The sequence below is a fragment of the Myripristis murdjan genome, chromosome 6 (genome assembly GCF_902150065.1).
Source record: "Myripristis murdjan chromosome 6, fMyrMur1.1, whole genome shotgun sequence".
NCBI lineage: Eukaryota > Metazoa > Chordata > Actinopteri > Holocentriformes > Holocentridae > Myripristis > Myripristis murdjan.
In genome coordinates this window covers 32,736,068-32,757,477 of record NC_043985.1, presented here as the reverse complement: position 1 = coordinate 32,757,477, position 21,410 = coordinate 32,736,068, and the positions used below count along the sequence as shown (strand labels likewise).

Below are 21,410 nucleotides of genomic sequence, written 5' to 3'. Positions count from 1 at the left end.
ACTGACTGAGGACTGTTAACCATCTGTAGTTATCATCGTGGCTACAATGCAGTCACTTTTACTGATTTTCATATTTATTTTTTTATCCATATGCTTATTTTATGTCATTATTATTTCATTTTGTTGACTCTGATATATTTGTTTTTAATGTTTTATAGATTTCACTGATGTAATTTTTAGTCTCGCATATTTTTAACATTTTTTTTTTACAGTTGTCCAATGTTTTTATTTTATGTCTGTGTTCATTTACTCTGAAGCACTTTGGGCTGCGTGTTTGTGTGACGGGTGCTATATGAATAAAGTTGAGCTGAAATCTATTTGTTCTTCTGAAGTTTTTATTTCAGTTACCCAAAGTGTTTTTTGCACACCTAGTTTTAGTTTTTGGTTTAGTTTTAGTGAAGTACAGTGACCTCGCTCTGAACTCGGCCGGCTTTAAGAATTTCCCAGATTGGGATCAATAAAGTACATCTATCTATCTATTATTTCTGGATGACACACATCTGCATCAGAGTTCTTTCACCGGCCAATCAGGAGCCGGAGCTGCTTCACTGGTGTGTGTGTGTGTGTGAGTGTGTGTGTGTGTGTGTGTGTGTGTGATGCTGCCTCCTACCTGATGAAGTCTCCCTCCAGGCCGATGACCCGCTTGATGATCTTCTGCTGGGGGTTCTTGGGCGACCTGAGGGGCCAAACACACGTCACCATGAGGTCCAGCCAAATGAGAGCCACATGACCCATGATGCACCTGGGCCCAGGAGCAGCTGCCTTCGCTTGTGCATTCAGAGCTGCTCCCCATGCATCCATCCATCCATCCATCCCTCCATCCATCCATCCCTCCATCCGGCCTCTCCCCTCTGCAGGTCTGTGCTACCTGATGCTATCGCCTGTGATGTTTTAACAAGCTCTTAAAAACTCCTGATACGGCAGCGGTTTGCTTATTCTGTGCGCCGCGCGTGATGGGGCTCTGACAGGAATCGATCTCACGGCCGCTTTCAACTCGGCTCCGGCGCCTTACTCAACCAGCTGCAACACCCCGGCAGCCGGCTGTCAGAACTCATTCAGGACAAAGCCGCCGCCGCCTCACACTCGGAAAACCCGAGCAAATTCGCCGGATTTTCTCTCAGAGACACGGCGACAAAAAGCACATGAGCAAATTAGCGAGGAAATTCTGCACCATTAGTAAAAAAAAAAAAAAAAAAAAAAAAAGCGAGGTACCAGATCAGTGATGCTTAATTGAGGTCAGATCTCTTGTGTTAAACACAGCAGCAGCAAGCATTTAACCCTTTGAATCCCGAGCGGTTTCACTTGATTTCTTCCAAAAAATATCAGAAAAAAGGTAAAATTTGCAAAAAAAAAATAACGGAACATCATTAAAACAATAGAAAAAATATAGAAAATAGGCTTTACATCCATAAATAACCAAATAGCTAAATAAACAGGCCTAAAAACACACAAGAAAATGATACGTGGATTTATTAAAATGACTGGTTTTGCAGCGAGCGTCACCTCTAACACGCGCAGTGCACGCTGCAAACAGCAGGTGGCGTGCACGCTGGCGTTTGCTGCCGCGTGGGGAAAAAAGTTGGCGTGCCGCTCAGCCGGAGGACGACGCGCTCTGAGCTCTCGGGCTGATGAAACCTCCGAGCGCCCCGCTGGCTGCAAAAACTGTAAAATTGATGGCGGTCAAGCTGAGATCAAGGCTGTTCCTGCACAACTTTAGATTTTGAAGACGCATTTTTCACTCGACCGCCACGCCGTGATTTATTATTCTGCCGTTTGGATGAGGCCGGCGTGCGTTCTGTAAATGCTAAATGTAAATCTGTTATTTACACCTTCACATGTGGGCCCTCTGCAGACTGCTGATCATATTTACATTTTTCCTTTCCCAGTTTCTCAGCTGATATTGTTTCCATATTTCACATTCATACGTCTCCACTGTGTGTGTGTGAGTGTCGAAACTGTCGCTTGTTTGATTATAGGAACGTTTCTGCTGCATTCTTATTTGCACCAAATCCAATTGAATCTAATCTCATTTAAACTTAAAGGGACAGTTCACCCATTCTGAAAAAAAAAAAAACAGTCATCATTTCATTTCCAACTCTAACTGTTATGCAGGACAGGAGTAGTGGTGCTATTTTCTTTTTATGGTGACTGAGCGCTGCGAACCGCATTAACCCCCTCAAAGAAGGTTTAACATCACTTTACAAGTGTCGTTTCCTGAAATATACAACTATTATTGTCACAAATTATTGTCTAAATCTGCATTTTTCCTGTTGCCAACAAAAGGAAAGAAAGATCCGGTAAGTTTTGCACTTCCTGTATCTTCTTTTCTTCTGTTCCTAGTTTTTTTTTTTTGTTTGATTGTTTTTTTTCATCCTATTTTGGGCCTTTAAAAAATGTAAAAATGGTTGAATTATCCCTTTAACGTGCTGTTATCTTTTTTTGGAGTTATTCTTTCCGTCTCTCTCTCCGCTGAGTCGTGGTAAACAGAGCCAGGCAGCGAACGCACCGTCCTCGCCGGCAGATCGTCTTCATTAGTGATAGGAAAGACTGCAGGGAGGAAGAGAGGATTTACTCTTCCTCTTCCTCACATCATCGCCTTTTCTCTCCGTCTTTCTTTCGGCTTCTTCCTCCCTCCTGGGCCTCTTTCTCTCTGTCTCTCTCATCCCTCACTTTCACTCCCAGTCTCTCTCTCTCTCTGTCTGATTCTCTCTTCCTGTCTCTCTTCATCCTTCTCTCCTCCGGTTTCTACTTCTTTTTCTTTCAGTCTGATTTTTTTTCTGCGTCTGATTCTCTTTTTTTCCACTTCCCCCATTACTGTTCCCCCGTCTTTCCTGCCTCTCTCCTTCTTTCCCTTCATTTCTGTCTTCCACTTTAATTGTCAGTTCTGATACTAAAAGACATACCTCGTAATAATCAAGCACAAACCAATAAATATGCATTATCAACAATAACATAATCATTCAAAACTATTCAAATATATTCTTTGCAATCAAGTGAATGTAATTTCTGGAGGATGAAAAATGAAGCAATATGATTTCTAATCAGTATGATCGATAAACACACCCCATATGTCTCTGCATTCACAGCTGCAGTGTTTCTGTGGGTTTGACCTTCAGCCTGAATCCATCCCATCATCAAACTGTGTCACGGCTGTCAGGAGCCGTCAGGAGGGAAAACACATTTGTCTCTGTCCGTCTGCGGCGTTTCTGAGGTGCGATGATCAATAATTTAATGAGAAGCGCTTGTTTTTGTTGTGTCTGTCTCTCCGCTGGCTCTCCGGCTGCGGGTCGCGACCCGGTTTTAACCGGCAGGAGGTTTTTTCAGGTCAGAGCTGAGTTTGGACTGCAGCTCAGATCTGCTCTGGCATTTAATATGTTTTGAAAAGTTCTTTGATTCCGGCGACGTTATTTATCCTTGCACAATGTTATTTATCCTGTTCGCTGCTGGACCCGGATAACGAACATCGTTCCCTCATGTTTTTAACACGTCTGAATGACATTAAACTGAACTGAAACTGAAGTGAAGTCTTTGATATGAAGAAAAACGTGTTGCTGCTCCAGGCTCCTGGCTCCTGAGTCTCTTCATTAATCCTGGCTGTGTTTTAGGTGTAACATGCAGTGAACCAATCAGAGCTCGTCTCCCATCCCCTCTAACAGCCAGGTGTGTCTCACCTTGGTGGGCTGCTGTTCTAATGGAGGATTCTCCAGGTAAGAAGGAAGGAGACGGAGTGAAAGCTCCCGAGCAGATCAGGACTCCATGTGAGCTCCCTGAGGTGAAGCAGCGTCCCTGCCCTGTGTGTGGGACAAGCAGAGTGGACGCTCGCCGGCGCCCCCTATGGAGGCCACCATCACTGTCTGATGATGAGCTTCAGACAGCAGAGAGACCTGCAGCACTGACCTCAGAGCTGCTGTTTGCTGCTCAGTCACTTTCAGCAGCAACACTGCTCTGAGGTCAGCTCATTTTCAGAGCAACATGGAGCTCAGAGGGACACGAGACACTTTGCTGCTTCCACAACGTGGAAATGACGACTGAGACGCTCGGAAACTAGAAAAGACACTTAAGTCTCGCTTGGAGCCACTTTGCAGCAGGTTTTGCAGAGTTTGAGCTCTGCGCTCTGATTGGTTCGCTTGGTTTGTAGGTAGACTGAAGGTGAACATCTGCCAGCTCATCACCTGGCCGAGTGTCACCTTGCTGCTGGTGACTTCTCTTGCCTCCAGCTGCCATCAGAAACAGCTGACTTCCTGTGGCGTGTTGTTTTTGCAGCGGTCTGAACGCTGCGCCGGCCGAGCCACACGGCGACCCGGAGCCGCACGGCGACCCGGAGCCGAGCAGCGACCCGGAGCCGCACGGCGTCTTGGAGCGCTGCCACAGTTTCCAGACAAAGTATTGATGAGGAATCTGTTCATAATGTCTCAATCAATAGGATCAATTCCAGTTAGGAAGCCCTGAGCGGCGCGGTGCTCATCGGTTATCAGGCCCGGAGAAACTGGAGCATGAAGGCAGCGACACAAAGTCACTGAGACAGGAGGTTGAAGGTTCAATCCCAGCAGCACAGAGCCACTGAGCAAGGCACTGAGCTGCAGCAGGCCCTCTGATTGACTCAAAGACGGACACGTGCTGTGTGAATGTAAACTGGGAGAATCAAACACACGAACACACACACACACACACATCCTATATTGACTCTTCGTCTTCCTCTATGCCTCCTCCTCCTCCTCCTCCTCCTCCTCCTCCTCCTCCTCCTCTCGTTGCCGTGGGGATACAGGAGATCATGACTGACTGACAGCTTGCTAAGCCAATCAGATTCACTGCTAGGCTAAGAGCTGAGTACTGATTGGCTGGTCTCTGGGGAGCTGGTGTGTATTAATGTGTGTATTAGTGTGTGTGTGTGTGTGTGTGCGTGTGTGTGTGTGTGATAGAGTGATGGATGATCCGCTCTCAAACAGCGGAAGAGAAGGAGGATGAAGGAACGACAAACACAACCTATCATTCACTCTCAGGGTCTCTCTCCCACACTCTCTCTCTCTAACACACACACACACACACACACACATGCACACACAGACCCCTTCATTCACTCTCAGTGTCTCTCTCCCTTCCTCTCTCTCTCTCACACAGGAACTCTTCATGTAATTCACTCTCGGTGTCTCTCATCCCCCCTCTCTTTCCCTCTCTCTGTGTCGCTCCCTCTCTCTCTCTCACACACACACAGTCACAGTGGAGGAGGATTCATTGCTACCCATCCCTTCCTCTCTCTCTCTCTCTCTCTCTCTCACACACACACACACACACTCATACACACACACACACGCAGAGAAACCGCTCTCTCGTTCTCTCGCTCTCTCGTTCTCTCGCTCTGTCACTGTGGAAAGGGAAGAGAGAAGACGTTTGTTCTTGGAGATACTCAAGGAAAACAGGGAAATAGCTGCTGCTGCACATTAACATGCAGTGCTGCGTGCCTTAAATCTCACACACACACACACACACACACACACACACACACACTCATGCAAACACACACACACACACACACACACTGCTGCTGCAGCCATGCCAGGAATACCTGCTGAATATCTGCTGCTGCTGCATGGGATGTGATGGAGAACGCTGCTACCGGTGAGTGTTACAACGCTGTGTGTGTGTGTGTGTGTGTGTGTGTGTGTGTGTGTGTGTGTTGGCAGGACTGCGGTAGTCCTTGAGCGCTGTGGCGGCTCAGCCTGCGGTTCTGACAGCTGAGGGGAATAAGAAAACAGGCTGAACGGGGATTTTTGTCGCAGGTTTGGGTTTTTTTTTCTCCCTGGTCGAGGACGCTGCAGCCGCCTGACAGCAAACTGCACATCTCTCTATTCCTTTATTTCCCCCTCCCCTCTTTTTTTTTTTTTTTTTTTCCTGTCAGCTCTCTGGTGTTTTTTTTTGTTTTTTTTTTCTTCTTCCCCGTGTGGGAGAACAGATCAGATTGTGTGCGTCAGAGTCGGTGGGGTCTTGTCGGTGTCAGCATCGCTCCACAGGTTCAGCCCTGAAGTCACAGCACGTGAGACGCACCGCCTCACAACAGGGACAGCGCTTGTTTTTTTTTTTTTTTTTTTTTTTTTTTTGGGAGGAGGAGGAGGAGGAGGGGGGATTTTTGCCTTCAGTTAGACAGTTCAAAGTGGAGAGAGACGGGTTGATTCAGACAGACAGATTGGGATGACATGCAACAATAAAGTGCCGGGCTGGATTTGAACCCGGGGCTTTATGTTTTTCTGTTTTTTTGTTTTTTTTTTTGATGTGCTACACGCCTCAGCCAGCTGGGACGCCGGCGACCAGGCAGAATGCTAACGAGGTAAAAAGTGGCCGAGCTTAACGAAGCATCTTCAGCTCCACTTAAAGCAGAGAGAGAGAGAGAGAGAGAGAGAGAGAGAGAGAGAGAGAGAGAGAGAGAGAGAGAGAGAGAGAGAGAGAGAGAGAGAGAGACGCCTTATGCTGATCCAGTGTCTGGTCGCCTGAGTCAGGGAAGAAAAAAGGGACAAAAAAAAAAAAACAAACAAAACAACAACAAGTCAGCGATAAAAGCGCAGATGCTCGTTGTGATGTGGCTCAGAGTTGAGATGTGCAGGTCAGGGGATCGGCTGCAGGGAAAAGACATTCCCACCACTGCCTGCCTAATTTACCAGAACCTCTCTTTCTCTCTCTCTCTCTCTCTCTCTCTCGCTCTCCATCCTCCCTCCCTCCTCCCATCACTCCTGCTGTATTCAAGCCTTGCTCATAATTAACAGCAGCGCACTATAAGGCGTCTTTAAATGCACAGACCTCATTCAGCACATTTCACAGCGGGGCTAAATGAGGGCAAAGTTAATAAAAAAAAAAAAAAAAAAAAAAAAAAAAGAAAGAAAGAAAGAAAGGAAAAGAGATGCCGCTCGCTCCCCTCACGCCAAAATGCAGCAGCGTCCGACTCGCTGTGACTGAGCCTTCACAGACGCAGCGGTCTCCGGGGCTCCAGAGGTGAAACGCCAACATCCCGTTTTCAGCCGTGCCTCTCCTCGCCTGATCTCCCAGAGGGACGGCGTCCAGTCACTCTGCTCCCATCACACCGCGTTTACTTTGAAACGGCCACAACAAGCAATTATCTCCGTTTTAATTGACAGGAGCGTCGGGATTACAGCAGCTTGACTTACTGTTGATTCAATAATGACGGACGCAGCACGAGCACCGACTCTCAAACACACATCATGATGTGCTGTGGACATGAATTATGGGGAGATTATGTTCATCCGCCACATCCTGGATTACACAGCAGCAGTCACATGAAGTCACATTTAGTGGTACACTCAAATATTACATTAAAACAACAACACCAACTTGCACAACACTAATCAACACTAATCAGCACTAATCAATACTAATCAATGTGCTCAAGACTTTTTTAGACATTTTTTTTTTTTAGACATTTTTTTTGTTGATGTTGATCTTCTCCTGGCCAGCTGATGGACCACAGATTAAGTAATTTTTTTTTGCTGTGATGTGTTCTGTGCTGGGACAGAAGAGTTTGGGGCAGATTACACAGGTGCAGGTCAGATTACACTCAGATGGAAGGCGTCTGTGTTTTCAGTCACAGTGACTGTGTGTGTGTGTGTGTGTGTGTGTGTGTGTGTTTCCTCCACGTCGCCACGCCTGAATCACATCCTGCGCCTCCTCGTGTCCCTCCTGATGTCATTTATCTTAAAGTGCAACACGGATGAAAAGTCATGCAAAGCTCCACAGTTCCATGCAACTTTTATTTTGAAAGAACCAACCCGCCTAGCCCTAGCCAGCTTCTTAAAAAACAGGAAAGGTGACAACAGAGCAGAAAACACACACTGTTTTCTTATTCCAAACTCTGCAGCTGGTAGATAGACAGTGTCCGAGCCTCTGGCCCCGCCCACAATGGGTCGAGTCAGCCAATCGGCTTGCAGTCTGAACACACCGCGACACACTCTCGCTCTGATTTACTACAAACTCTAGGGGGCGCTAAAACATCTTCAACGTTTAAAGTCGGCGTGAAGAGCTGTGACTGGTGCAAAGCAATCCTGTTGAACCAATCAGGGCCTGTGTGTGTGTGTGTGTGTGTGTGTGTGTGTCCACTTAATGCAGCACAGGTTTTTATTTAATGAGATGATAATGTGAGGAATAAAAATGCATGTTCCTCCACACTCACCACACACACACACACACACACACACACACACTCACATTCACACTACTGTACTGACATTAACCAACAGGCAGAGGCTGTTCTATGCGGTTCAACTGTGTGTATGTGAGTGTGTGTGTGTGTGTGTGTGTGTGTGTGTGTGTGTGTGTGTGTGTGTGAGAGAGAGAGAGAGAGAGAGAGAGAGAGAGAGAGAGAGAGGGCGAGAGAGCCTAATTAACAGTGCACTAGCTGCTTACTAAAGAGGGACGTGTGACTTGTGGGTGTGTAGCGATGCTAATTCTAATGCTGGCATAGCCAACGAGGCGTGTGGGGGAGAGAGAGAGAGAGAGAGAGAGAGAGAGAGAGAGAGAGAGTGTGTGTGTGTGTGTGTGTGTGTGTGTGTGGGTGTGGGTGTGTGTGTGTGTGTGTGCGGGTGTGGGTGTGAGTGTGTGTGTGGCGGGGGTGGTCAGGGGTGGAAACAACCCAGTGGACAGGACTCAGATTGGACTGATTTAACAGTAAATCAATGGAGGAGAGAGAGGAGGGAGAGAGAAAGAGGAGAGAGAGAGAGAGAGGAAAGGAGGAGGAGAGGATTTTATGTAGAAAATGTTGATCTTATCTTGATCTTGGCAATGCTGTTCTTTAGTTTCAAGCCAAGAAAGCTTAATAAAATAAATTGAAATTTCAGAGAGAGAAAGCGAGGGAGACAGAAGGGCAGAGAGAGAGAGAGAGAGAGAGAGAGAGAGAGAGAGAGAGAGAGAGAGGAGGAGAGGTAAGTATAGCTGCTTCATTTTGCTGCTGTAAACCTTCACAACACAGAACAGAGCTGAATCTCCCAGTTCAACCAAACACACACACACACACACACACACACACACACACACACACACACACACACACACACAGGCCTGCTGGTCGCTTCCTGTCCGGTCCAATTTATGAAACAGAAGAAACAGACTGAACATATGAGACCACGTGTGTGTGTGTGTGTGTGTGTGTGTGTGTGTGTGTGCATGTGCGTGTGTGTGTGTGTGTGCGTGCGTGTGTGTGTGTGTGTGTGTGTGTGCGTGTGTGTACATGCAGCTTTTGTTTAAAGCCCTGCTCAACTTTCATCACGTCCCACAGCGACACACAGACCTAATTAATGAGAGGCTTATTAATTAACGATCGGTTTATTGTCTGATGATCAAATTGTTAATCACTGATCAGTTTGTGTGCACAGCACGCTGCACGCCTCTGTGTTACCGAGAATATGTGGCAAAAAACAAACAAACAAACAAAAAAAAAAACAACAACAACAAATCTGCCAGTGGGATTAGATAATCCCACTTGACTCCATTCCACAGTTTCACTAATTTCAAGATTTTTTTCGGGAAATAAGTAAAGAAATGTGTTGAAACGAGGCAGATCAGCCATGAGGACGAAGAAAATGACACTCGATTGGAGACAAACTCTGGAAACAAGCTGATTAACAAAGAGCAAAAAAAACCCAACAAAAAAACCAAGATGAGTCTGAATAAGTTTTTTTTTTGTTTGCAGTGCACACTGATGTTAGCAGAGATGGGAGTAACGGCGTTACAAAGAAACGGCGTTACTTTTATCAGTAACAAGTAATCAAAGAAATGACTGTTGCCCCCGTTACAACACCGTTACCGTTACTGACAATAAAATGCGCCGTTACTTGCCGTTACTTACTACTAATAATTATTATTATTTTATTATCCTATTCAAAAAATGTGCGTCTTGTGGAGGAAAAGCGGTGTGTCAATTTTCAAACCGGTCAGACTTTGCAGTTTTTTGTAACTTATCAACATGCATGGAGAATGACTGAGCACAAATTACAAGAAGCTCATGTGTTCCCTGATGGCAGAGCGGATAGTATCTCCACCGGCCGTACAAAAGACCGGGGGTTCAATTCCCCACCTGGACAAGTTGGCATCACTGCTTTAAACTATAATGAATTACTTTTTAAAAGTAACGTGCCCAACACTGACAATGATAGATGAAATTTGACAGCAATGTCCACACTGCAACAGCAATGCAAAAATATGTGCATTAATAAGAGGATTTAAGAAAAGAAAAAAAGTAATCATAAAAATTACTTTCCCCGGTAACTGAATTCCTCTTCTGCAGCAGTAACTGAGCAGTAATCAAAATTACTTTTTTACAGAAGTAATAAGTAATTGTAACTTATTAGCTTTGTGAGTAATTGGTCCCAACACTGGATGTTAGCGAGCGTGGCTCATAGCAGACGATACAAGCATAAATAGTGATAAAGCTGCCAGTGTGTGTGTGTGTGTGTGTGTGTGTGTGTGTGTGTGTGTGTGTTACTGTCATAAGGCCTTACACAGGGTATTTACACACTATCCATCACAGGCTAACAGCTGAGGAGCCCACAAGTGTGTTCCCCTGTGCCTCGTGTCCCCAGAGGGCCTCCGTCCAACAGTAAATTCAGCTGGGCGGGGAGCGTGGCGGCGCTCGGGCCTGCAGGTTCGGTCTGCAGCGGCGGCGGCAGATGGACGACATAATCCTCCACGTCTGCTCGTGTGTGCGCTCCCTCTTGTTTTTTAATCAGCGTTTCTGTCCTCCCTCCTCTCCGCTCCGCGAGCCACTTCGGCATGAACCAGTTTCTGAAACTGGAGCTGCACTTGGCCGCTTCGCGCGCCGGCGGCCTCAAACGGCAACAAGGCGCAACTGTTTTGGATTCTGAGGGCGACGTCACCCGGTTTCACTGCCGATGAGAGCGGCTCTCTGGCTCTGGCTCATTCCGGCTATTTTTGGAGCCGCTTTTGTATTTCAGAGTTTGGTTTGGTGGAAACGATTTCCCACCGGCGACTGAACCGAGCACAGATTTAATTTGGACAAACAGGAAACACCAGATCTGGTCCGCTAGGTGTCCTTGAGAGGCAGAAACACACAAATTATCACCTTGTTTTTCATCCTCTATTGATCCCCAAGGGAGACGTGCAGTTTCCACTTGCCCAGTGGGAAGGTAAAGGTCAGAGGTCACAGTTTGACATCGCAGCTGATCAGAGCACTAGCAAACTACCTGACGGGGGGTGGGGGGGTGTTACTATAGAGAGGGAAAAGTCCATTGGCGGTTCTAGGGGGTGGCAGGGGGTGGCAGCTGCCCCCCTAGAAAAATGCCTTGCCACCCAAGTTGCCACCCCAATTTCAGACAGTTTATTTACTTATTTTTTAATTGTGGCTGTTCGGAAACTCTCTGTTACGAGACTCAAATGTCCGAGTGCAGGTAAATTCAGCAAAAGATGACACTCCCACTATTTAAGGGGTTGATAAATGAATAAATAAATAAATAAAAATATATATTTCTAATGCCACCTTTTGGTTTTCTATTCAATGCTTTACTCATGTACCACAATAATGGAATGTTTTTGAGTTAAAATATCCTCATTTGGGGGTTTTCCAAGCAAATATTGACATATGGGATCGTTTGGTATTAAATCAGCATATATATTTCTGCCACCCCTTAAAATCTCCATGCCACCCTCTTGCCACCCCATGAATATTTGTCTAGATCCGCCCCTGGAAAAGTCAGATACCTGCACCTGAGCTTTGGACGCTCCATACACGGCAACGACGCTGACAGCATCTTATTATTTGGTTTACCTGCCGTTTTGTATGTTTTCCTAGTCAATTTTTATTGATGAACACATCAGCTCCTGAGCGCCTGTCCGAGCCAGATAACCTTTAACCCTGTAAAGCCATCTGTATCATTTATGATACACATTTTCAATTCCGTTTTTCGTTTTCAGTTTAATCAATACTTGACCAAAATCCTGTTGTACACCTTTGAACACTTCCCCTGTTCACCCTGGGCCATACCATTGGCACTTCAAATACATATCATATATCATACAACAGAAAGGTCGTGTAATAACATATTTTTGGAATTTTTTTTTATATATATATATTTTGTTATAGGACTAAATAAAGGGTTCAATTTAAAAAAAATGGAATTTTCTGCCAATTCTTTCATAGTTCAGGCTTTATAGAGTTAACCCCATTAGAGTTTATTCCACAGGCTAATGTTGGCTAAATATCGGCCCTGCCCACTCATTTTCTTATCAGCTGCTGGGAGACGATCTCGGTCCAGGTTCAGAGCTGCTGCTGCTAATTTGACTCGCAAACACAGATTGGTCAGATTAAGGTACAGATTTTCTATAATTTATCGAAAAGGCGCACGATGCAAAACGGAGGACGGTTGATTTCAGCGAGGAGCCTTCAGACTCAGCTGATAAAATCCACGGGACAAAGCACAGAATTTAACCAGCGAGCCGCGCCGATCGCGAAAACCACATAGACTCAACCACCACATGCCACGCCTCATTCCACCTGACCTTCACCAATTACACACACTGCACCTTTAACGTGACCCGCCAGAACCAGCAGCAGTGAAGTGGATATTATCTTCATGGCAGTGATGTGACGTGATGAGAGGTTTGCTGCAGGACCGTTAAAGGACAGATGCAAAAGAAAAATAGATCACCAGTGTCCTCAGTACTGGACACACCGGTGGACGCAGGACGAGTGTAAAAACAAAGTGCCAAAGTGCCGGCCATTGTCCTTTTGTTAAATGCCGCGCTTTATTTACCACATACCGATGAAATATACTGGCTCAGGTGTCCTTATTGCACTGCCTGGGTCTGATCCTGCCCCGGGCCTCTGCTTGCTGCATGTCGTCCCTCTCTTTACTCTAACTCTCTGGCAAATTAAAAAAAAACTGTAAAAATGTCCCAAAAATCTTTTAAAAAGGTTAATGTTGGCTCACCTGCTCCAGTAATCAAGATCAAATTTTCCTCCTGGAGATGAAGGACTTTTGGCTCATTCACCCCGCCTCATGTTACGAGAAACTCATTAGGGCCTATGCTCCCCCTAAAGGGTCTCATAAGGACACCGAGACGGGCTGTGAATGTGAATACTGAATTAGCAAGTCGTAGCCTGATGCCATGACACAGCAGAAGGCTGAAGTTTGTGTGCAGACGTGGTGTCGGTCACGCCGGAGGCAGACAGGAAGCCTCACTTCCTCCACGGGACTCAGTTTGTTATCATCCCCTTTCTTCCCAAGTCAGATGAGACGTCTGTTTGTTCGCCGTGGATTATTATAAAGTCTGCGGTTGTAATGAAAAGCTGCCTGGGAGTCAGCATGGCAGCAAAATGATATGTCTGCAAGTCATGGATGCAGGACAGACGCATGCGGGGTGGGGGGGGGGTTCTGTACTGACTGCAGGTGTAGGTCTGTAACCGAAAGCATCCTAACCCTCTGAGCCTGGACCGTCCCTCGCTGCTGTCGGCTGGAAACCACGTTATCTCTGCAAAGTGCATTTTTCACAAGTAAGAAAAAAGCCGTGTTTGTAGCTTGATGACGGTGCAGTTTTTTTTTTTTTTTTTTTAGTTCATCCTGTGCGCCGTGTTTCACGAGCCCGAGAGGTCAGAGCCATTCGTCAGCCTGCACAGGACCGTATGGTTTGAGCTGACATGAATACATGAACATAACCCAAAGTGGAGTTACGGGGTTTCCACAGGACGGCGGCGTGGTGTCGGGTGATAGGCCGGGCTGTCTGCAGCTCGCCTGTATCAGTGAGCGCCGCCCCCCCCCCCTCGCTTTGGGCCTGCTGAATAAAACATGGCCGAGTGGGACCACTTTATGAGACGTCTGCCACATTAGGATGGCAGCGCCGTAAGAGCTTAGGCCCTCCAACTCTCTCACCGCTGTATGAGAAAATACATAAATATTTCACATTTCGGTTGCTTTAATCCATTCAGAGAATGTCAATATTCAGCACTTTCAAAAAAAAAAAAAATCCCAGGCTGGCAGTCCTGGCAGGTTAAACAGAGCTCCTCTCGCTGGATGGACAGCTTTTTGGTTTGCATGCACACCGTATAATGCATTACTAAATACTTTTATGAGGTGACAATAAGAAATTCTCTTTCTTGCTATTGGAGGCTTTTTTTCGAAGTGCTGCATTGGCAGAGTGTGAGTGGGGGAAGCGAACGCCACGGCCAGATGCAGCAGACTGTTCCCTCAGCAGAAATCAGTCCTCAGAGGTCGGCGCTCCAAACTTCTTCAGCCGGTGAATTATATCCCAGGACCGCAACTCCCGACCTCTGAGGTCACGGTGTGTGTGAGGAAAACACAGCTGGCACGGTGCTGAGCTGCTCGATATGAGCGGCGTGGAGGCAACACCGCCACTGTTTGTTTCTCAGCAAGGCACTAACACCGTGAGGGTGAGGGGTTCAGTTCCCATGACCTTGGATGACACCATCCACCACATCACAGGTGTTAAGTTTAAGGATTTTTTTCCATGTTTGGCTCATTTACTACAATTTACATGTCAACAAACCATTTTACAAATCCTGCTGGGAGCTAAAGCTTTAACATCACACAGTCAAAATGTGAGTTTGTGGTTGAAGCAGCCGCCTTATAATGTTCTGCTTCTGTGGCCTCAACATTCAGAAACCACACAGCTGATAATTGGCTGTGGAAAGCAAAACGTTTCCCCGCTTAGGGACTATTTTCCCTGGCGGAGGAGGAGGAGGGGGCGTTTCAGTGTGAAAAAGTCCTGAAAAGCCAACAGTGCTGCTGCTTTTAGGAAAACTCATGTGGAGGACTTTATTGGGCTGATGGAAAACTGGAGTGAAGAAAGTGTGAAGGCTCTGAAAGTTCATGTTCATATCGTAGTGGAATGAATGGAAACCAGCGGCTGGAGGAAAGGGAGGAGGAGTGATGTGGCAGCTCTAAAAAAAAAAAAAAAAAAATACCACTGCTCGCTTTGAAGTATATACATGTAGTAGATATTATGCCAAACGTGCAAAATCACTTCTACGGTCCATTCCAAATCTGATCGTTTAAAGTCATGTGCTGAAAGTGATGAGCACATGATGACAGAAGTGAAAATAAAATAAAAATGAGCAGCAACTGAACTGCTGGTGCCTCTCAGCGACCGGCTTCAGGATACGGTCTCACTGCTGCAGCCCTGCGTCTGAATCGGCCTTGCTAATTAAATCACATTTGTCACATCGGTCTACGGGGAGTGCCCGAAATCTGTGATCCTAAAAGCAGAATAAAAATAGAGCTTCATGCATCTACACATCATTAGGAAAACAAGCCATTTAATCCTGAAGGAGCGGAGAACAGTCTTCTGGAAAGTAAATGAAAATACCCTTTCCAGTGCTGCACATGTAATCTTTCCGTGACATTTTCTACAACCCCAACTGCTACTTTAATCATCACATCAGAAAATCGAGCACCACTTAGATCTCCATTTTATATAACTGTGCATGCAGGGGACGCGGGGGAAGTCACTGCAGGCTCTTGGTGTTAAGTAATAAGAGGAAAATGAGTCGGTGAGCGCTGCGGAAGTAAACAGGAGAAATCAAATTAGCATACAGAGGCATCTCCGGAGAGCAGCCTCTTAAACCAGAAGAGAAAACATCCACCATTAAACACTCGCTTTAACATTCAAACCACACTCTTCGACATTAGCATATAGGTTGTTGTTTGTCGTTTTTTTTTTTTTTTTACCTAAATACTGTACATAAGCTTACTGTTGTCATCTCTGCGGGGAAGCATTTGCATAACACGGCGCACAAGACGCTGCTTTCTCATTGCGAGCGGTGGGAACGGGTCTCAGGATCTGCGGCTTTAATGAGATGCATAAAAACAAAACAAAGACGGGCAGGGAATGATTGCAAATGGGAGCCAACCACGTACGGATGGTAACACGCAAGCAGGTTAAAAAACAAAAACAAACAAACAACCAAAAAAAAAAAAAAAAAAAAATGCGGTATTGCCTAATTATATTGAATAAATGAAAGGAATTCTGTGCTCTAACGGCAAATTAAATTAATTTGCGGCGTTCTTGTCACAGAGCAGCTTGGTTATACTCTTTGTGGTGTTTCTCACAGATGGCTGAAAGCAAAACCAGCAGACAGACAGAGAGAGAGAGAGAGAGAGAGAGAGAGAGAGAGGGAGGAGGGGAGAAGGAAAAAAAAAAAGTGCAAGAGAAACTCTTTTAGGTTGCTTGGCCCAACCTGTGTGTGCTGACTGCCTGCCATAAACAAGCTAATATATGCATAAACTGTCATGGCTCGTCCTCATCAGCAGCCGGCTCCTCCGGCCTCACCGACAGCTTCATCTACTATCGTGCGCTCAGCTGTGGCTTCTGCACTCAAGGTCACAAATTAATCAAAACATCAATATGTGCAGTCAACATAGGCAAGCCCGCTGTAGACCTGTCACCTGCACCAACAACGTTGATTCAGCTCCTCATGAATAATGCAAAAAAGCACAGAGGAGTCACAGCACAAGACCCGTGGCAAGCTCGCTGCAGAGATATTTTTGGTGAATCTACAACGGCTCGAGGTTGTGTGTATCAGCTCTGGCAAACTGTGCTGTTTTGTGTGGGTGAAGTGCATGCAGGTGCATTGTTCACAGCAGCAAAAGGTTTTAGGGGTGGGGGGGTGACAAAACTCTAATTACAAGGTGGGTGGCAAAATGGGAACTCACAATGTGTGTTACTTTTTGAATTACTTTTTTTTTTTTTTTTTTTTTGGGCATCATTTCCAAGTTCTTTTCTGGGACAGTTATTTTACCGCTGTGAGCAAAAAATAAATATAAAAAAAAGTAAATTTCAGCTCGGCTGCCAGGATCCTCTTGCCCTTCAGTGATAAAAAAAAAAAAAGAAAAAGACTCAAAAGTACCATTATTAGTTACAGACCTGCCAAATAATATACATAAGGTCAAGTCAATCATAACTTACAATTCTGATGGTGCAGGGAATGCAATAAAATCCAATGAGGCTGAACAGGCTTAATAAGTCTCAATATTCCTAAAGGTCAATATGCATTCATTTCTCTATAACACCATATTACATTATGCCTATTTTTCTCTCCTTTCTCCCCAGATGGAAATTGACACCAGTGACAGCGGCGGAGGATAATAATGATGGAAGGCAGAGTGAAACGTCCCCAGCCGGAGCCACAGCATTCCTCAATTGTTCCTGCGCTTCACAGCGTCACTCCCTGAAGGATACGCTGACCTTGACATACCCGGCTTGCATGACAACCTGGCACAGACTCCACTGAAAGGTTGCCTCTCCTTGCCAAGAGCTAGAAGACAACAGGGCCAAAGCCTTGGGGGACCAGTCGTCAGCAGAAATCCACTCTGTCTTGCTGCAGTAACAAATGAGCTTTTATTTGTGAAGTTAACAGTGCTAACAGCTGACTCCGTAAGGGCCAATTACTGGCTGAAGGGAATAAGGGGCCAAGATGAAGGAGACGGCAGTTGTGGCTTGTTTGCTAGCCGAGCTGGCTCTGACTGCCTTTGTTCTGGCCTCGGAGGGGGCCGCTCATTGCCCTGCATTGTGTCGATGTGAGATACGACCCTGGTTCTCGCCAAGCTCTATTTATACAGAGGCTGCCACGGTGGACTGTAATGACTTAGGCCTCTCAGAGCTACCGGAAAGACTCCCGTCAGAAACACAGGTACTCCTGTTACAGACAAACAATATCATTAATGTGGAGAAAACTTTGGATTACTTGGCCAACATCACTGAGATCGACTTGTCTCAGAATAACATTTCCTCAGTGAGTGATGTTTGTCTGGGGCCTCTTCGCCAGCTACTGTCACTCCACATGGAGGAGAACTGGGTTCAGGAGCTTCCCGACAGCTGCCTCCCCTCCCTGCCCAACCTACAGGAATTCTACATCAACCACAACTTAATCTCCTCCATCAGCTCAAGGGCCTTCCAGGGCCTGGGCAGGCTCCTGAGGCTCCATCTCAACTCCAATCGACTGACGAGCATCGACAGCCAGTGGTTTCAGCCCCTGCCCAACCTGGAGATCCTGATGATTGGGGAGAACCCCATCCTTGAGTTGTCAGACATGAACTTTAAACCCCTGGCCAACCTTCGCAGCCTTGTGCTCGCCAGGATGAATTTGACAGAAATCCCCGACAATGCTCTGGTGGGCCTTGAAAACCTGGAAAGCATCTCGTTTTTCGACAACCTGTTTAATCGTGTCCCCCGAGCTGCGCTGAAAAGAGTCCAGAACCTGAAATTCCTGGATTTGAACAAGAATCCCATCGAGAGGATCCAGAGAGGTGATTTCATGGACATGATCCATCTCAAGGAGCTCGGCATTAACAGCATGCCTCAGCTGGTGTCCATCGACAGCTTTGCCCTGAGCAACCTGCCGGAGCTGACAAAAATCGAAGCCACCAACAATCCCAAGCTGTCTTACATCCACCCCAAGGCCTTCCACAAGCTCCCCAGACTGGAGACACTGATGCTGAACAGCAACGCTCTGAGCGCGCTCCATCGCAGCACCGTGGAGTCCCTGTCCAACCTGCGCGAGGTCAGCCTGCACAGCAACCCCATTCGCTGCGACTGCGTCATCCGCTGGGTCAACATGAACACGAGCGCTGTTCGCTTCATGGAGCCCGACTCCCTGTTCTGCGTGGAGCCGCCGGAATACCAAGGCCAGCACGTCCGACAGGTGCACTTCCGCGAGATGACGGAGATCTGCCTCCCGCTGATTTCACCTGGGAGCCTCCCGAGTCGAGTCGTGGTCAGCAAAGGGAGCTCGGTGACGCTGCACTGCCGGGCGTTCGGGGAGCCAGAGCCAGAGATCTACTGGGTGACCCCACTGGGAGACAGGGTCCTGCCTGGCAGCGTGTCCAACAAGTACTACATGCACCCCGAGGGAACCTTCGACATCTACGACACCACCGAGCGTGAAGCTGGTTTGTACACCTGTGTTGCCCACAATCTTGTCGGAGCAGACCTCAAGTCTGTGACGGTGGTGGTGGATGGATACTTTCCCCTGCCTGTAAACCGATCTCTACATGTACATATCACATCTGTCCAGTCTCATTCTGCTATGGTGTCCTGGGAAAGTGCAGGTGGTCTGGTGTCACAAATAAAATGGTCTGTACTAGCAGATGGTAGCCATCCCCCCATGGCGTTCACAGCCAGGCTTCCTGCTGATGTGAAAGAGTACCATCTCAGACAGCTGAAACCATCCACCCACTACCGGGTTTGTGTCGAGGTCACTGCTGTGCCGCCTGAATACAGCAGGGACTGCGTCAATTTGACCACAAAGGAGCAGGCGCTCCCTGTGGAGAAAACAGAGAGCTGGGACAGGCTGGTGATGACGGCTTGTGCGGTGTTTTTTATTACGGTCGCTGTGGCTTCCTCCGTCATCTATACATCGCTGTACAGCCAAGTGTTTTACAGGAAATTGATAGCCGACCAAGCTGAACCACTGCTGATTCCTGGCACTCATTCTTCTTCTTCTTCTTCTTCTCTCATGGAGTTCGGTGTATCTGGGGTCAAGGTGAGGGCAACAGTAATAGACTTACCAGACAACACCGTGTAAGAAGCATCCTTGGCTGGGGGAGCTCTGTGGATTACAGCGAGGTGAAGAGTGATGGACACTGGACAGTGTAATTTATGTGCCCTCTTTTCATGGCGTGTCTGGACGGGACAGTTGTACTGGAACTTAGCAGGGTGCAATCATAGAAATTCATGCATACCTACATAACCGGCTAAAAGCAGAGACTGTTTTGTATTTCAAACTTGTGTCATTATAACAAACTTTCACAGACAGATATATTGATTGTGATCTACATGGCTACTACTGGTCATCCATGCAGTGCAACCAGAGTTAAAGCACAGCACACAGGCGGCCCTGACGTCTGTCTTACCTGCTAGGGGGTTCACCTTGTCAAGATGGCTTTAATGTCCACAAGAAACATCTTCTGTGCTGTGTAATATTAAAGGGTGCCGAGCGAGGAATACACACATAGAATTTATAACAGGGCAAAAACACCTTGTTAGTCTGGTGTACAATAAAATTGACTAAAATGTGAACAATTTTATGAACAAATACATTTTTCATTAAACCTGTGTGGTGTCTTATAACAACAATCTTTTCTCGTTAAATTGTAACACCGAAACGCACTTTTTCATCAAGGCAAGGTCTTTTAAAATATTTCTACCGGGGCGAGGGACGTGAAAAATCAATAGCACCCACTTGTCCATGAAATGCAAAATATTAATACACCAAGATAAGCCACATAAATCTTCCTCAGTCCTTGTCCAAAGCCTATAGGAGCAGAAGTGTGAGATGCAAACGAGACAAACACAATTACTGGAGCCGCCCTTCAAGGCAGCCACTATAACACTGTTAGGGAAATGCAATGCAATCTAAAACAGGATGATGACTGGAGAGGACTGTGAGATAGTTTGCGTAAGTATGTGTGTGTGTGTGTGTGTGTGTGTAAGTGCACACTGTAAGAGTGGGGCACATTGGCAAACCCATTGACTTTGAATTGCATTATATTCTCTTTCATTAAAAATCCAATATGGATTCCTAACACAAACCTCAGCGAGGTGATGAATCGGCGTCACACGCAAACTGATGGGAGGCATTTATCAGCGGGGTTCGGTCGTAGATCAACCGAGTTTCAGCACCTTGGACAGGGCTTTTAGAGCGCGGCCATTTGTCACCGCCACGGGAGCTAAAATATGACCCATTAGAGGCAGGTAGTGAATAGGTCAGCAGGAACGCAGCGCCGAAGCCACCGCCTTCCCATGTGACCCTGGAGAGACGCCGCCGCCATTACAGGAACAGCTCAGCAACTATCGGGCTCGTTTGTTAAGCGCCTCACATTGAGCCGGGAGGGGCGGGGGGAGGCGGGGACAGAGACAAATAGACCACAAAACCAGGACAGAGTAGTTTTGGTCCCAGGCAGGACGGAGGAGGACAGCGCCTGACGCCTCACTCTGCTGATGTTACTGATGTGCTGTACTTTCCTGTGGAGAGCGAGATAACCAGGCCTGAATTCATTAGAGAGCCCGGCGCCTCGGTGCGCTGCAGAGCATTCTGGGTACTTAGCAGAGCAGCTGCACTAGAAAGGAGGGATTTCATAAAAGAAATGGCAGGTTGTCCTACAGGCTTTTTGTTCTAATTTCCTTCCCTCGCCCGCGCTGCCGGGTTGAACTCCAGTTCATCCCCTCCGAGAGGAGCAAACAGTGTGTCAACATGTAATCCTTGCAGCGAAAATGAAATAAAAATAGGGATATCTCATTATTTTTTTAAACACTGGCAAAAACAAAACAAAGTATAAAAAAAAAAAAAAAAATGCCAATACACACCCAGAGGCGAAAAATGCCCATCTGAGTGAGTAATTCTGCGCTACCGAGGGCGCACACAATATGTTGCGGGAGATCCAGAG

General features: G+C 46.6%; 2 protein-coding genes across 2 annotated transcripts in view; one reads left to right on the top strand and one right to left on the bottom strand.

The window, feature by feature from the left end:
• The window catches only part of immp2l (inner mitochondrial membrane peptidase subunit 2), a 179,580-nt gene that overhangs the window by 24,568 nt on the left and 133,602 nt on the right, over positions 1–21,410 (bottom strand). Inside the window, exon 4 of the mRNA XM_030053074.1 lies at positions 611–676. Within this exon, the coding sequence (XP_029908934.1) occupies positions 611–676 (66 nt within the window). The remainder of the gene's footprint in view (positions 1–610; positions 677–21,410) is intronic.
• lrrn3a (leucine rich repeat neuronal 3a) lies at positions 5,529–19,981 on the top strand. The gene is made up of 2 exons (XM_030053058.1): positions 5,529–5,616; positions 17,077–19,981. Exon 2 carries the CDS (start codon positions 17,441–17,443, stop codon positions 19,547–19,549), a length of 2,109 nt encoding a protein of 702 aa, XP_029908918.1. The 5' UTR covers positions 5,529–5,616; positions 17,077–17,440; the 3' UTR covers positions 19,550–19,981.

What these genes read in the sequence shown, in the direction of transcription:
- lrrn3a (XM_030053058.1), top strand. Translation starts at nt 17,441, where the DNA reads ATGAAGGAGACGGCAGTTGTGGCTTGTTTGCTAGCCGAGCTGGCTCTG.